This window comes from Pseudorasbora parva, chromosome 9 (genome assembly GCF_024679245.1).
Source record: "Pseudorasbora parva isolate DD20220531a chromosome 9, ASM2467924v1, whole genome shotgun sequence".
Lineage (NCBI taxonomy): Eukaryota > Metazoa > Chordata > Actinopteri > Cypriniformes > Gobionidae > Pseudorasbora > Pseudorasbora parva.
Genome location: NC_090180.1, coordinates 2,964,630 through 2,979,723, shown reverse-complemented (window position 1 = coordinate 2,979,723; position 15,094 = coordinate 2,964,630). Strand labels below are relative to the sequence as shown.

Below are 15,094 nucleotides of genomic sequence, written 5' to 3'. Positions count from 1 at the left end.
AAAAAACAAAATAACGACTTATATAGTGATGGGCCGAACTCAAAACAAAGCTTCGAACCGTTATGAATCAGTGAATCGATTCATGATTCGCCAAAGTCACGTGATTTCAGCAGTTTGGCACACGATCCGAATCATGAATCGATTCGCTGATTCATAACCGTTCGAAGCATCATTTTGAAATTGGCCCGTCACTATATAAGTCGTTTTCACGAGTTCACATCAAATTAAACTAGATTTACTCTAGAACTAGACTGCAATGTATTATGGATTGTGTTGACATCAGAGGAGAGTTTATTAAATTAAAGTGAGGAGATGGGGTGGTGGAGGGATGCTAAAATAAAAATGCTCAATGAAAGAAGGTAAATCTGTTGTACTTGTATATGTTCACCTCTTATCGTTGATTAGATTGATTAGCTTAATGTGCTCCACTTGTGTTTAATTAGGTTTAATTATCTGAACGTGCTCCACTTGTTTAAATAGGTTTGATTACCTGATTGTGCTCCTCCCGAAATTTAATAAAAACATCACATTTGGGGTTTTTTGCGCACTAACTCTTCTGGCCTCTTCATAAATGATTGTAGAGCCGCTGTAGTGAGATGGGCTTTGTAACGACGTCTTTAGTGCCTTTATGGGTCTTGAGAGAGGAAATGACATTGGTGTCAATGAAGGCCTTTCTGAGCCATCGGATTTCAGCACTAATATCTTCATCTGTGTGTGAAGATGAGCGGAGGTCTGACGGGTGTCACACGACATTGGGGTAAGTAATTAATGAGAGAATTTACATTTTTGGGTGAACTAACCCTTTAAGTCCATCAGTGACACACACACACACACACACACACCAAAAAAAGAAAAGTGCATCAGGATGTTATTCAACTTACCGCCCCATTGCATTTACACAACAATGCTCACACACGTCCAGCAGGCCCATGAACACCAATAAGGGTTGAGAAAGGCTTCTGACATCATGTGTTTGTGGAGTTAGTGGGCTTTCAGCAGGATAAATTAGGCAGTGTGTGAAGCTGGACCCATCAGAGCGGGGCAGAACGGATCAAAAATACCCCTGTTGAACACAGGATCTGCCCCACATCATTATTGCTCTGACCCCAGGCCAGCTCACACAGGAGACAGGTGAGGCTGTGTATGCCTGCCAGGCTTTTACACGCTTCTGGGCACGCTCATGCTTACGTGGACGTGCATGCAAGCAGCAGTTATTTTTCTTCCATGTAGTCACCATGCTATGGTTAACTCAGAGCACAATGATTTACAGTGATGAAGATGCATCACATCATTGTGTTGCTAACTCTTTTATGACCGTCCTTTATCAAGGAGCATTCTTCACGTCACATCAATACTGGCTACAAACCTGACTTATTTATGCAGTTCTTTGAAGCAGTGAAATGCTAAATTTCATCAGTGGATAACATCACATTCAGCATCATTTCACAGTCTAAATACAAGGTATTCATTATGATCACAGCAAGGAACAAAATGGCTTTCCAGAGCTTTCACATCACTGTTCAATGAAGGTGGAACAATCCGTCACAATGCAAAAGAAACGCCTCACATCGCAGACAATAGAGAGAACACTGCAAAAAATGCTTTTCTTACTTAGTATTTTTGTCTTGTTTTAAGTCCAAATATCTAACAATTCTTACACTAAGAAGCATTTACTAGACAAGCAAAAGTAATTGTCTTGTTTTGAGGGAAAAAAACTAAAAATTAAGATAATCTTAAAGGGGGGGTGAAACACTCAGTTTCAGTCAATCTCATGTCAATCTTGAGTACCTATAGAGTAGTATTGCATCCTTCATATCTCCGAAAAGTCTTTAGTTTTATCATATTTATAAAAGAAATATGGGCTGTACCGAGTCTTTCCGGAAAAAACCGAGCGCCTGGAGGCGTATCGTGTGGGCGGAGCTAAAGAATGACAAGCGCGCAAAGCGGTGACGTCCTCAAGCGTGGAGAAACCCATCTATCTCAGCTAAAACAGATAATGATCCACAATCAAATCTGAGGCTGAAATAAATTGAACAGGAGAAACGGCAACATCAGGATGTCCGTCTCTGTGGTATGGACTGTATTTAGGGGCCTTTGTGTGCAGTTTATGAGGACATGATTCGGTTTATGGACTATTGTATGTGACTAGACCTTAGAGGTAGCAAGCAAAGCGGTTTTGCACGTCAGAGTCAAAATAGTGTAACGTTATACAGAACAACAATGGAGTAACCGTTAGCGCATTTGAATGACGAAGCACGCGATCGTATCGTTTACTGATGTTTACTCAAGCGACGGTAGCCAATAGCAGAGACATTTGAAGTTGATTTACTCACCGGCATCTTCCAAAGCAGGACCGCTCTGTCAAAAACACACTTCTTTGGTATGATTTGGTGAAGTCCTGTGACAGCAGTGACCATGGAAATCCACTTTGCGACGCGACTGAAGCGATGCCTTGAAGCTTCCCGTCATTTCTGCGTTCAAATCGGTTCAAATGCAGCGCTGCCTTCCCGGAATGCTGTGCTGAAGCGTTGAAGTCGCTCGGCGTCACCCATAGGAATAAAGTGGAGCACGGCGCGACATAAGTGTTCACGGACGACTGGATCTGCACCTGAGAGACTGTTTACAGCGTGCTCTAGTCACGCGCGCGCGCACCCTTCCGGGAGAAGAGCCCGTACGGCCCATACAAGGACCTAAACCGCTCTATTTAACGTCAAGCGGACCCATACTCGAAAAAAACTCGCCGAAACTTGTGAGAAACCGGAAGGAGTATTTTTAACACAGAAATACTCCATCAAACGTCCAACATTAGTTTTTGAAACTTTGTCTATGTTTAGGATGGGAATCCAAGTCTTTAAAGGTGTAAAAAGCTCAGTATGCATGAAACAGCATTTCACCCCCCCTTTAATTCAAACAGAAAGCAAGATTATTTTTCTTACCCCACTGGCAGATTATTTATCTTATTTTAAGCAAAAGCTCTCTTAATTTTGAGTTTTTTTCCCCCTAAAACAAGACAATAATTTTTACTTGTCTAGTACATTATTAATGTAATTTTTTTTGTGTGGGATATTTGGATTAGAAACAAGACAAAAATACTAAGTAAGAAAAGCATTTTTTGGCTAGATGGGCTTTTCATATAACTTGGTTGTCTATGCAGTGGTGAAACATTTATAGAAACAGTGCTAGAGGACCAAAGAAAAGAAGAGAAAAAGGGCTATGGTGCCAAATGTACCTTTTTAGTGCAATATCTCCTAAACTCAGGTGATTACTTATATTATTTATTATTTATATTTATTCTTACCACCCAAATACTGTAAATGCTCATAATCTATGTCTTCTGACTAAACGTAACCGTGACCTTATACTGTTCATATGTTTTCTTCATAGAATTTTTTATTACCGTGTTGTATTGTATTGTTTATGTGCACTGGAAGCTTCAGCACCCAAAAAAAATTCCTTGTGTGTGAAAGCACACTTGGCAATAAAGCTCTTTCTGATTCTGATTCTGAAAAACGTCAAAACCCATAATGCACTTTTGATCTGTCGATCAGACTGGCTGTGGGCAGGATATATGAAATATGGATGTTTCAATCTGTAGTTTTAACAAACGCTTTGGAACTCAACAAGTTATACTTCAGTGTTACACTGCAAAAAACGCTTTTCTTACTCAGTATTTTTTTCTTGTTTCTAGTCAAAGTTTCAAAAAAATTCTTACATTAAGAAACATTTACTAGACAAGATATTCTATTGTCGTTTTGGGAAAAAATAACTCAAAATGAAGAGAGTTTTTGCTTAAAATAAGCAAATCTTATTTTAAGATTATTCTTCTTACCCCACTGGCAGATTATTTATCTTATTTTAAGCAAAAACTCTCCTAATTTTGAGTTATTTTTTCCCAAAACAAGACACTTACTTTTGTTTGTCTAGTAAATGCTTCTCGTTTTAAGATTTTTTAGATGTTTGGACTAGAAACAAGACAAAAATATTAAGTAAAAAAAGCATTTTTTTTTTGCAGTTTACGTTATGATATTGACATTTGACACACCTTGATCTTTTGCTGGATGTGTCGAAGGGCATCAGCAGTGCCCATGTCAGCTTCCTCCTGAATACACACCACATCCAATCTCATCTTCACATCCGTCTTCAGCCGCTGATCGGTGCTCAGGGCCTTTTGAACCTCTTTAGTGGTGATGACAATCACCTCTGGAAAAGAATATAACAATAACACTTAATTAAGGGTTAAATCAGAAGCAAAAATAAATTAAAATGTATGTACACTATTGTACGTTCAGTCAGTAAGATTTTTTTAAATGTTGTTGGGGAAATAAATCTGTAATGATCACCAAGGCTGCATTATTATTACAATTTCAAATCACTATTTTAATATATTTTAAAGTGTAATTTATTCCTGTGTTGGTAAAGCTGAATGTTCAGCATCATTACTCCAGTCTTCAGTGTCACATGATCCTTCAGAAATCATTATAGTATGCTGATTTGGTGAATATTTGTATAAAAATGTCATCATATGAATCATATAATCAGAGTTGTGCTGCTTAATATTATTGTAGAAGCCATTGCTTTTTTTTCAGGATTTTAAATAGAAAGTTTACATTAGATTAGATTCTTTTAGTCATTGTACAAACAAACATACAACAAAATTGTGTACTTTCCAAACGTATACAGTTAAAGAAAAGCAAATTAAGTGTATATTTCAAACGAAGGCCACATTGCACGAAATTTTAAATGCAGTGCTCATATGCTATTGCACATAGTTAATAAATTAAAGTGCTCATATGATATTGCACATAATTAATAAATGAAATAGTGCTCACATGCTATTGCACATAATTAATAAATGAAATAGTGCTCACATGCTATTGCACATAATTAATAAATGAAATACAGTGCTCATATGCTATTGCACATAATTAATAAATGAAATACAGTGCTCATATGCTATTGCACATAATTAATAAATGAAATAGTGCTCACATGCTATTGCACATAATTAATAAATGAAATAGTGCTCACATGCTATTGCACATAATTAATAAATGAAATACAGTGCTCATATGCTATTGCACATAGTTAATAAATTAAAGTGCTCATATGATATTGCACATAATTAATAAATGAAATACAGTGCTCACATGCTATTGCACATAATTAATAAATGAAATACAGTGCTCATATGCTATTGCACATAATTAATAAATGAAATACAGTGCTCATATGCTATTGCACATAATTAATAAATGAAATACAGTGCTCATATGCTATTGCACATAATTAATAAATGAAATACAGTGCTCATATGCTATTGCACATAATTAATAAATGAAATACAGTGCTCATATGCTATTGCACATAATTAATAAATGAAATACAGTGCTCATATGCTATTGCACATAATTAATAAATGAAATAGTGCTCATATGCTATTGCACATAATTAATAAATGAAATAGTGCTCATATGCTATTGCACATAATTAATAAATGAAATACAGTGCTCATATGCTATTGCACATAATTAATAAATGAAATACAGTGCTCATATGCTATTGCACATAATTAATAAATGAAATAGTGCTCATATGCTATTGCACATAATTAATAAATGAAATAGTGCTCATATGCTATTGCACATAATTAATAAATGAAATACAGTGCTCATATGCTATTGCACATAATTAATAAATGAAATAGTGCTCACATGCTATTGCACATAATTAATAAATGAAATAGTGCTCATATGCTATTGCACATAATTAATAAATGAAATAGTGCTCATATGCTATTGCACATAATTAATAAATGAAATAGTGCTCATATGCTATTGCACATAATTAATAAATGAAATAGTGCTCATATGCTATTGCACATAATTAATAAATGAAATAGTGCTCATATGCTATTGCACATAGTTAATAAATGAAATACAGTGCTCATATGCTATTGCACATAATTAATAAATGAAATACAGCGCTCATATGCTATTGCACATAGTTAATAAATGAAATACAGCGCTCACATGCTATTGCACATAATTAATAAATGAAATACAGTGCTCATATGCTATTGCACATAATTAATAAATGAAATACAGTGCTCATATGCTATTGCACATAATTAATAAATGAAATACAGTGCTCATATGCTATTGCACATAATTAATAAATGAAATACAGTGCTCATATGCTATTGCACATAATTAATAAATGAAATAGTGCTCATATGCTATTGCACATAATTAATAAATGAAATAGTGCTCATATGCTATTGCACATAATTAATAAATGAAATACAGTGCTCATATGCTATTGCACATAATTAATAAATGAAATACAGTGCTCATATGCTATTGCACATAATTAATAAATGAAATAGTGCTCATATGCTATTGCACATAATTAATAAATGAAATAGTGCTCATATGCTATTGCACATAATTAATAAATGAAATACAGTGCTCATATGCTATTGCACATAATTAATAAATGAAATAGTGCTCACATGCTATTGCACATAATTAATAAATGAAATAGTGCTCATATGCTATTGCACATAATTAATAAATGAAATAGTGCTCATATGCTATTGCACATAATTAATAAATGAAATAGTGCTCATATGCTATTGCACATAATTAATAAATGAAATAGTGCTCATATGCTATTGCACATAATTAATAAATGAAATAGTGCTCATATGCTATTGCACATAGTTAATAAATGAAATACAGTGCTCATATGCTATTGCACATAATTAATAAATGAAATACAGCGCTCATATGCTATTGCACAGTTAATAAATGAAATACAGCGCTCATATGCTATTGCACAGTTAATAAATGAAATACAGTGCTCATATGCTATTGCACATAATTAATAAATGAAATAGTGCTCATATGCTATTGCACATAATTAATAAATGAAATACAGCGCTCATATGCTATTGCACATAATTAATAAATGAAATACAGTGCTCATATGCTATTGCACATAATTAATAAATGAAATACAGTGCTCATATGCTATTGCACATAATTAATAAATGAAATAGTGCTCATATGCTATTGCACATAATTAATAAATGAAATATAGTGCTCATATGCTATTGCACAGTTAATAAATGAAATACAGCGCTCATATGCTATTGCACATAATTAATAAATGAAATACAGTGCTCATATGATATTGCACATAATTAATAAATGAAATACAGTGCTCATATGCTATTGCACAGTTAATAAATGAAATACAGCGCTCATATGCTATTGCACATAATTAATAAATGAAATAGTGCTCATATGATATTGCACATAATTAATAAATGAAATACAGTGCTCATATGCTATTGCACATAATTAATAAATGAAATAGTGCTCATATGATATTGCACATAATTAATAAATGAAATACAGTGCTCACATGCTATTGCACATAATTAATAAATGAAATACATTGCTCATAGTGTTATTGCACATGCATGGTTATAACATGTCAAGAATGTATTGTAGTTGGGGAAAATCGTTTATTTGAAACAGAAATCATTTGTGATATTATGGATGTATTTACTGTGACTTTTGATTAATTTAATGCATAGTTGCAATGTTCATTTATTTTTAATCTTACTGATACATTACCTTAAATGATTTACATTACCTCAAATGTTTGAACAATAGTATAGATTATAAAAACATATTAGAGTTTGTCATTCCAGCCATATTCAGGTATACAGTGGAACAAAATGTTGTTTCGATAGGAGTGAACAGTTTTGACATGATTATTACATTTTGTGGGAAATACAGCTGATCTTTTATCTTAATGACACCATTTATTGAGCACAGCACACATTTTACCTGTGACAAGACACCTTCAATCGAGTCTTTGTGAATTATTTGCTGTATACAGACTTTTGGCCAACTGGAAGAAGTTTGTCCCAGAATCCTGCTTTACTGCATAAATATTTTCTAACTAAGCAGCTTACTCTCCATAGTTTGTGCTAAAACTTGTAAAAGCTAATTGCAGGGCCTTGTTGGCTGGCACTCTGGCTGTAAAAAGGACAGACTGTGCCACACATAAAGGTGCATACTGTACTGCCGGGCAGGCAATCGGCCATACCCACAAACTCCAGACCAGCTGGATCACAGTTAGTCAATACAGCGAGGTGTGAACAATAAACATTTCATTATCATGGAGGAATTAAACAGAATTAAACAGATACTCAAGACGGTACGCCTTCTCTATTGGCTCTCAAATGTGAAATGTTCACTGAAGAACACAGAGGGTTCTGGGTTAGCCGCTTGGATGCATTTAAACAAAAAAAACACCCTAACTTTAATATTTTAAAGATATGGATATGTATTCTACACTGAAAAAAAGGAAAACACACATTGTCCAATTTACGTAATCTTGTTATTTGCGATCTACGCAACAAAATTGTTTCTCTTCTAAACGTGATTTCTTTGCTTTCGATTAATGTAATTCTCTTAAATGTGCAATCTACCAGATTACATTATTTGGGGTGAATGTGAACCAATCAAGTACTCAAACATGATTTTTGCTGAAACCGTTCCCAGCATGCTTTACTTGGGACTTGACGAGAAGAGTAAAATTGTTGAACTTAAGTGTTATTTTATGTGTTTTTTTGGGGCAAAATTAGATAAGGGGGAGACTTTATATTGTTTAAAAGTGTTTAATGTTTAATTATGTTGGAATAATTGTAACAATTTAAATTATACTGGGTTACCGTAGTGGAGAAGAGCGGAGCGATTGCTTAGGCTGTGGACTGAGACAGCTCGTGGCATTAAAGAGCATTTCATACATAACACTGGATATGATCATTATGTGCTATTGTTGGCTAACAAAAAAACTAGTGAAAGCTAGTTAGTGCAGTCTTATTAATCAGTCAAGTGACCACAAAAATATACAAAAACAACATAAACTTGCGATTTGACTAAAGAGGCAGGGTCTGAAGCCCCTCCTGTGCACACCACTGTTGTTAGGAAGCCATTTTAAAATAATTTTGAGAAAAATTGTTGAAGTTATGTGAACAAATTATGTTTGTTTAACTTAATTGATTCATGTGGAACCGATGTACATGATTAAATCATGTAAATCCAACACACCTTTTTTTTCAGTGTTGCATACAATTATATACATTTGTGTATATGTGGATTTAGGCCCAATGTTATAAGAATGGAGGATCAGGACTGACACTTCATACTTCAAACATAAAAATGGAAATGAATAAATCCGTTTATAAAAGTAAAAATGGAAAATATTTTAAATTGCATTTTGAAAAACAAAATTACCAGTTGCTTTTCTACGTTCTTTTTTACAGAATGATTTTCCAGACAATATTCAAAGGAATTGCAAATTGCATTTTCAATTTGTGCACAGAATGGAAACACAAATGCATGATTTGCAATTGCGTTTGGGTGTATGTAAAAAAATTTTTTGCAATTGCATTTCCAATGTCTAATGAGTATGAATAGCAATAGAAAAATCACCCATTTGCTATTTCACTTCCTCCATGTCCTGCCACAACCCTCACACAATCCAAATGTAATCTCCATCCCCTTTGCACTTGCATTTCTGAGGGCGTGGCCTACTTTCTGGCTATATCAGTAAACCCCGCCCTCAAGACTGATTGACAGCTCACTGTGTTAGGCATTGATAATGGGTGATTTTCTATTGCTATTCCATAATGGCAGGGTCATAACTCATAAGACATTGGAAATGCAATAGAAAACAATACGCAACTGCAACTGCAACTGCAAATCACGCATTTGTGTTTCCATTATGTCACAATGTATGTGTGCACAATTTGAAAATGCAATTTGCAATTCCTTTAAATATTGTCTGGAATATCGTTCCATAGTTATGTGTCTAATGCTTTTCTTTATTCATTTGTCAATTAAGTTTAAAAATGCCTCGCTTGTGGAGTGCAATCAATCATTTAATTTTTTTACAATTATTTTTTTAATCAATTTATTTACACATTAAAATTAATTAAATCTTGTCTATTTCTTGTCCATTTAAAATGTGATGCATTTCCATTTTTGAATTATACATTTTTAACTAGGCACTATTAAAATGCATATTGCTCCATGCATGTTAGCCCAAATCAGTTTTAAGGTGCATGGGCCTGCTGAAGAGCACCTACGGCCAAGATATGTGGCATTTACCTCAAAAACTAGATTATTACAGAGCTGAAATAGTCCAACATTAGTTGTCTAGGGTGTGTTTGACTCTGTGTAATTGTATATTGTCATTCAGTGTCCACCTTTTACCCTAAAGCAATTGAAAAGATTGAAAAGACCCTAGAAAATTGGCTTAATTTAATTTGTCTTTTAGCAGTTTAGTTGTATATATAGTATGTCAACTCTATGAACTGTTTCCATTTGGATTTGTGAATTTATAACTTTAAGGCTTATAGAACACAATATGCTGTCAAAGCCAAATCTATTTGGTTTTATCAAGCTCCTGTTCCCTGACAAAAAGTCTCAACTAAAAATGAGAAGCAACATGAGTGCTGGTCTGTGCGAATGGGTGTAACGTGGAAACCATGCCAATTGTTAAAACAGCCCTACCTTTCCTATTTAGGAAATAAGGACTTTATTAGTTCAATTTAAGCAGCCTGCGCAAATTATTACCACCTGCAGCTTAAATGTGTTGTAAGCAATTTAACCTTCACACACACACACACACACACACACACACACACACACACACACACACACACACACACACACACACACACACACACACACACACACACACACACACACACACACACACACACACACACACACACACACACACACACACACACACACACACACACACACACACACACACACACACACACACACACACACACACACACACACACACACACTCTCTCTCTCTCTCCAAATCCCGCCACCAAACATCCAATCCATAGGAATAAAGTTACTGTTTTTGGCTGTAAAAGCAACAGTCAGTCCTTTATTATTATTATTATTTTTTAATTACAGAGTCCAGGATTGTCAGGACACTGGCAGTTAATTATTTTGAATTAAAAATTTATTTTCTACTACAATTTTCTAATTGACTAAAAACTGAGAATGAAACATTTTGTGTTTCACATTCTTTCTGGGAAAAGAAAGCATCTGAAAGTGACCAGCAGTTTTTTATCGAACATTTATGTCACAAATCATTCACTTTTTGGTGTGTGTGTGTCAGACAGCGCGAGATTGCAAGTTATTGTGTTTTGGCAAATTATTGCGTTTAATAACTCTTTCTAACGTCAAGCAAGTCCCATAAGTAACAGTCGTGTGCCCAGTCTATTCTCTGCTATATTCGACCTAAAACGTCCACTTTTCACTCTTTTGAAGTAGCCTATTAAAATCATTCAGATATTGCCTGCCATTGCGATATGTATATTTGCGATATTTTGATAATTTTTACATTTTGTGTTTGGAAACTACTATTTTCAATGTTTTTGAAAGAAGTCTCTTCTGCTCATGAAGTCGGCATTTATTTGATACAAAATACAGCAAAAACAGTATTATTGTGAAATATTTTTACCATTTAAAATCACTTTTTTTCTATTTGAATTAGGGCCAGGACTCGATTAAAAAAATTAATCGAATTAATTAGAGGCTGTGTAATTAATTAATCGAAATTAATCGCATTTTAATTGCATATAAATATTTGACCTGAGAACAATGAGAAGTTATTTTTCACATGTATTTTTAGTATACCATTGAATAATGACTGAATACATAAGCTTAATCAACAAAATATGGTTTATTTATTTCAGTCCAGCAGACCAGCGCAATGTTTGCCATTAAGTGTAGCAAAAGCATATTTGTGATATTTGAGGCTCGATGTGCTGCGGTGATACGCTAATTCCTTGTTGTATCGCTTGCACACAACCATGCTCTTGACGACGCTTCCATTCTTTCGTTTTTTAAAACAAAATGTCCCATCCACGGGGCCGAGCAAAGCAGTCTCATCAGCTTCTTCGTTCATGTTCACTCATGCCCTGCGCCTCAATCAGCTCCCTAGTTCACTAGTCAGGGCACTGATCAGGACATAAGTCAATGGGCTGACTCCCTGATCAGTGCCCTGACTACTGAACTAGGGAGCTGATTGAGACGCACCCATGGTTTGTTGTTGTCGTGACTCCGGAGCGAGCGCTAGTTGGTGTTCCAGTATAATCGGTCCGTCGAAACTCATTCATTGAAAAACGTTCCGCGGTGCAAAAATAAGTGTGGTTAATTTTTTTTTTTTTTTTTTTGCGTAATTAATTAACGCGTTAAAGTCACGTAATGAATTAATCTTAATTAACGCGTTAAAGTCCCGGCCCTAATTTGAATATATTTTAAAATGCTATTATTTCTATGATTTTGAATTTATCATAATTTCTCCAGTCTTTAGAGTCCAGCTCGAGAAACATTTATGATTATTATCAATGTTGAAAACAGTTCCCCCAGAATTATTTAACAAATAGAAAGTTCAAAACAACAGCATTTATATGAAACAGAAAGCTTCTGTAACATTATAAATGTCTATACTTGATCATTTTAATGCATCCTTGCTGAATAAATACATTCATTTCCGTCATAGGAATAAATTGCATTTTAAAATATATTCAGATAGAAAACAGTTATTTTACATTTTAATACTATTTCACAATATTATAGCTTTTTTGTATTTTTAATAACATAAATGCAGCCCTGGTGAGGAGAAGAGACTTCTTTAAAAACATTTTCTTACTGTTCTCAAACATTTGATTGGTAATGCGTGTGTGTGTGTGTGTGTATATATATATATACACATACATATATAGACCTCAAGTGTGGGTTGTGATTTATTAAAGTGGGAAAACACTTTTCACAAATCGCACCCTGCTTATGACCTTTGTTTTGTGACATGAGAGCATCTTTACCTTCAAAGCCTACTCTCTCCAGCAGGTTGAGCGGGTACCAGATGAGGGGTCTGTTACCCACAGGCAGCAGAGGTTTAGGGGTGTTATAGGTGAGATCCATCATCCTGGAGCCTCCACCTGCTGCCATCAGCACCGCCTGCAGCTCCATCACAACACCTGCAGGACAAAACAACACACACACACACACACTGAATCAGGTGGAAACAACACACATGTTCACACACACTAAATCAGGTGGAATCAACACATTCAGTCTTCATACATCAGCAATCTCTCTCTCTCTCTCTCTCTCTCTCTCTCTCTCTCTCTCTCTCTCTCTCTCTCTCTCTCTCTTTCTCTCTCACACACACATACACACACACACACACACACACACACACACACACACTGAATTAGGTGGAAACAACACATTCAGTCTTCATACAGCAGTACTCACACACACTCACTCACTCACACATACACACACACACACACACACACACACACACACACACACACACACACACACCTGGTTCACTATCTTTGTGGGGACTCTCCATAGGCATAATGGTTTTTATGGTAAAAACTGTTCATTCTATCCCCTACACTGCCCCTAAACCTACCCATCACAGGAAACATTCAGCATTTTTACATTTTCCAAAACTCCCTCTGTGTGATTTATAAGATTTTTTCCTCACGGGGACCTAAAAATGTCCCCACAAGAACAAGGATTTCGGACGTTGCCATCCGGGACATCTCCCGGATGAGCGCACACACACACACACACACACACACACACACACACACGTACACACGTACACACACACACTGCCCCTGCCCCTAAACCTACCCATCACAGGAAACATTCTGCATTTTTACTTTCTAAAAAAAACTCATCCTTTATGATTTATAAGCATTTTGAAAAGTGGGAACCGCTGGCTGGTTTCCACAATGTAGGTAATCTCAGGTTTTACTATCCTTATGGGGACATTTGGTCCCCACAATGTAATATAAACAAGGGCGCACACACACACACACAGAGAGAGAGAGAGAGAGAGAGAGAGAGAGAGAGAGAGAGAGAGAGAGAGAGAGAGAGAGAGAGAGAGAGAGAGAGAGAGAGAGAGAGAGAGAGAGAGAGAGAGAGAGAGAGAGAGAGAGAGAGAGAGAGAATCAGGTGGAAACAACACAGCAATCAGTCTTCTTACAGCAGCACTTACACACACAGGTGAAAACAACACATTCAGTCTTCATACAACAGCACTCACACACACTAAATCAGGTAGAAACAACACGCATTCCACCTTCATGCAGCACGCACGCACGCACGCACGCACGCACACACACACACACACACACACAGAGAGAGAGAGAGAGAGAGAGAGAGAGAGAGAATCAGACTGACAGATGAAAACATCTCTGGTTTAACACATTAACTTACTCCTGACAGGACTCTTGTTTCATCATCTAACTTACACTACCTTAACTGAGACGTTCGGCAACACAATAACAACAATTATTTGTTAACGATTATAAAGGTTTAGAAACACACACACACTCGACTTACCTCTATTGGTCGTCCAAATGTTTATGATTTATAAAGTGTCGAGCACGTGAAAATCTGCAGATGTGGATCAGTCTGTCACTAGATTCGCTGCCTTCAAACACTTACTGCTAAAACCGAAAGAATATAACAACTTAAAGAATACGAATAACTAAAAATCCTCTTGATAGTTTATATGGAATATTCTACAATAAATAACACGATATTTCCAGATAATGATGACATAAGACCGACACTTTTAAATGGGTCGTGCAGAAACCATGACCAGAAACTTTAGTTCCGCCTAGAGAATCAATTCCTCTTTTTGACAGAGCGTGAAAATAGTCAGATGACTTTTTTTGTTTATTGTAGTTTGCATGTATGCAAATATTATTTGAATTGATAATTAGATTTATATAATAGCCAAATGACTTTTATTTTATAGCATACAATCCTAAACAATAGCCTACTGTATTGTTTGTATAAAAGCAAAGGGCGTTTACAGCATAATGTATTTTGTGTTAGTGTATGCATTATGCTTTTTTTTGGTATAATTTAACAAGGTAAAGGATCCTACTGGATTTAACCATTAATTTTGCTGTTTTATAGCATCTCACCCTAATTATATACCATAA

General features: G+C 35.4%; 1 protein-coding gene across 1 annotated transcript in view; it reads right to left on the bottom strand.

Annotated features, from left to right (window-relative positions):
- Window positions 1-14,746, bottom strand: part of eif2b3 (eukaryotic translation initiation factor 2B, subunit 3 gamma) — an 88,466-nt gene extending 73,720 nt beyond the window's left edge. Inside the window, exons 1-3 of the mRNA XM_067452989.1 lie at window positions 14,484-14,746; window positions 12,941-13,096; window positions 4,043-4,200 (exon numbers count right to left, since the gene is read on the bottom strand). Coding sequence (XP_067309090.1) covers window positions 4,043-4,200; window positions 12,941-13,088 — 306 coding nt within the window. The 5' untranslated portion in view covers window positions 13,089-13,096; window positions 14,484-14,746. The remainder of the gene's footprint in view (window positions 1-4,042; window positions 4,201-12,940; window positions 13,097-14,483) is intronic.
- Window positions 14,747-15,094: the final 348 nt, after the last annotated feature.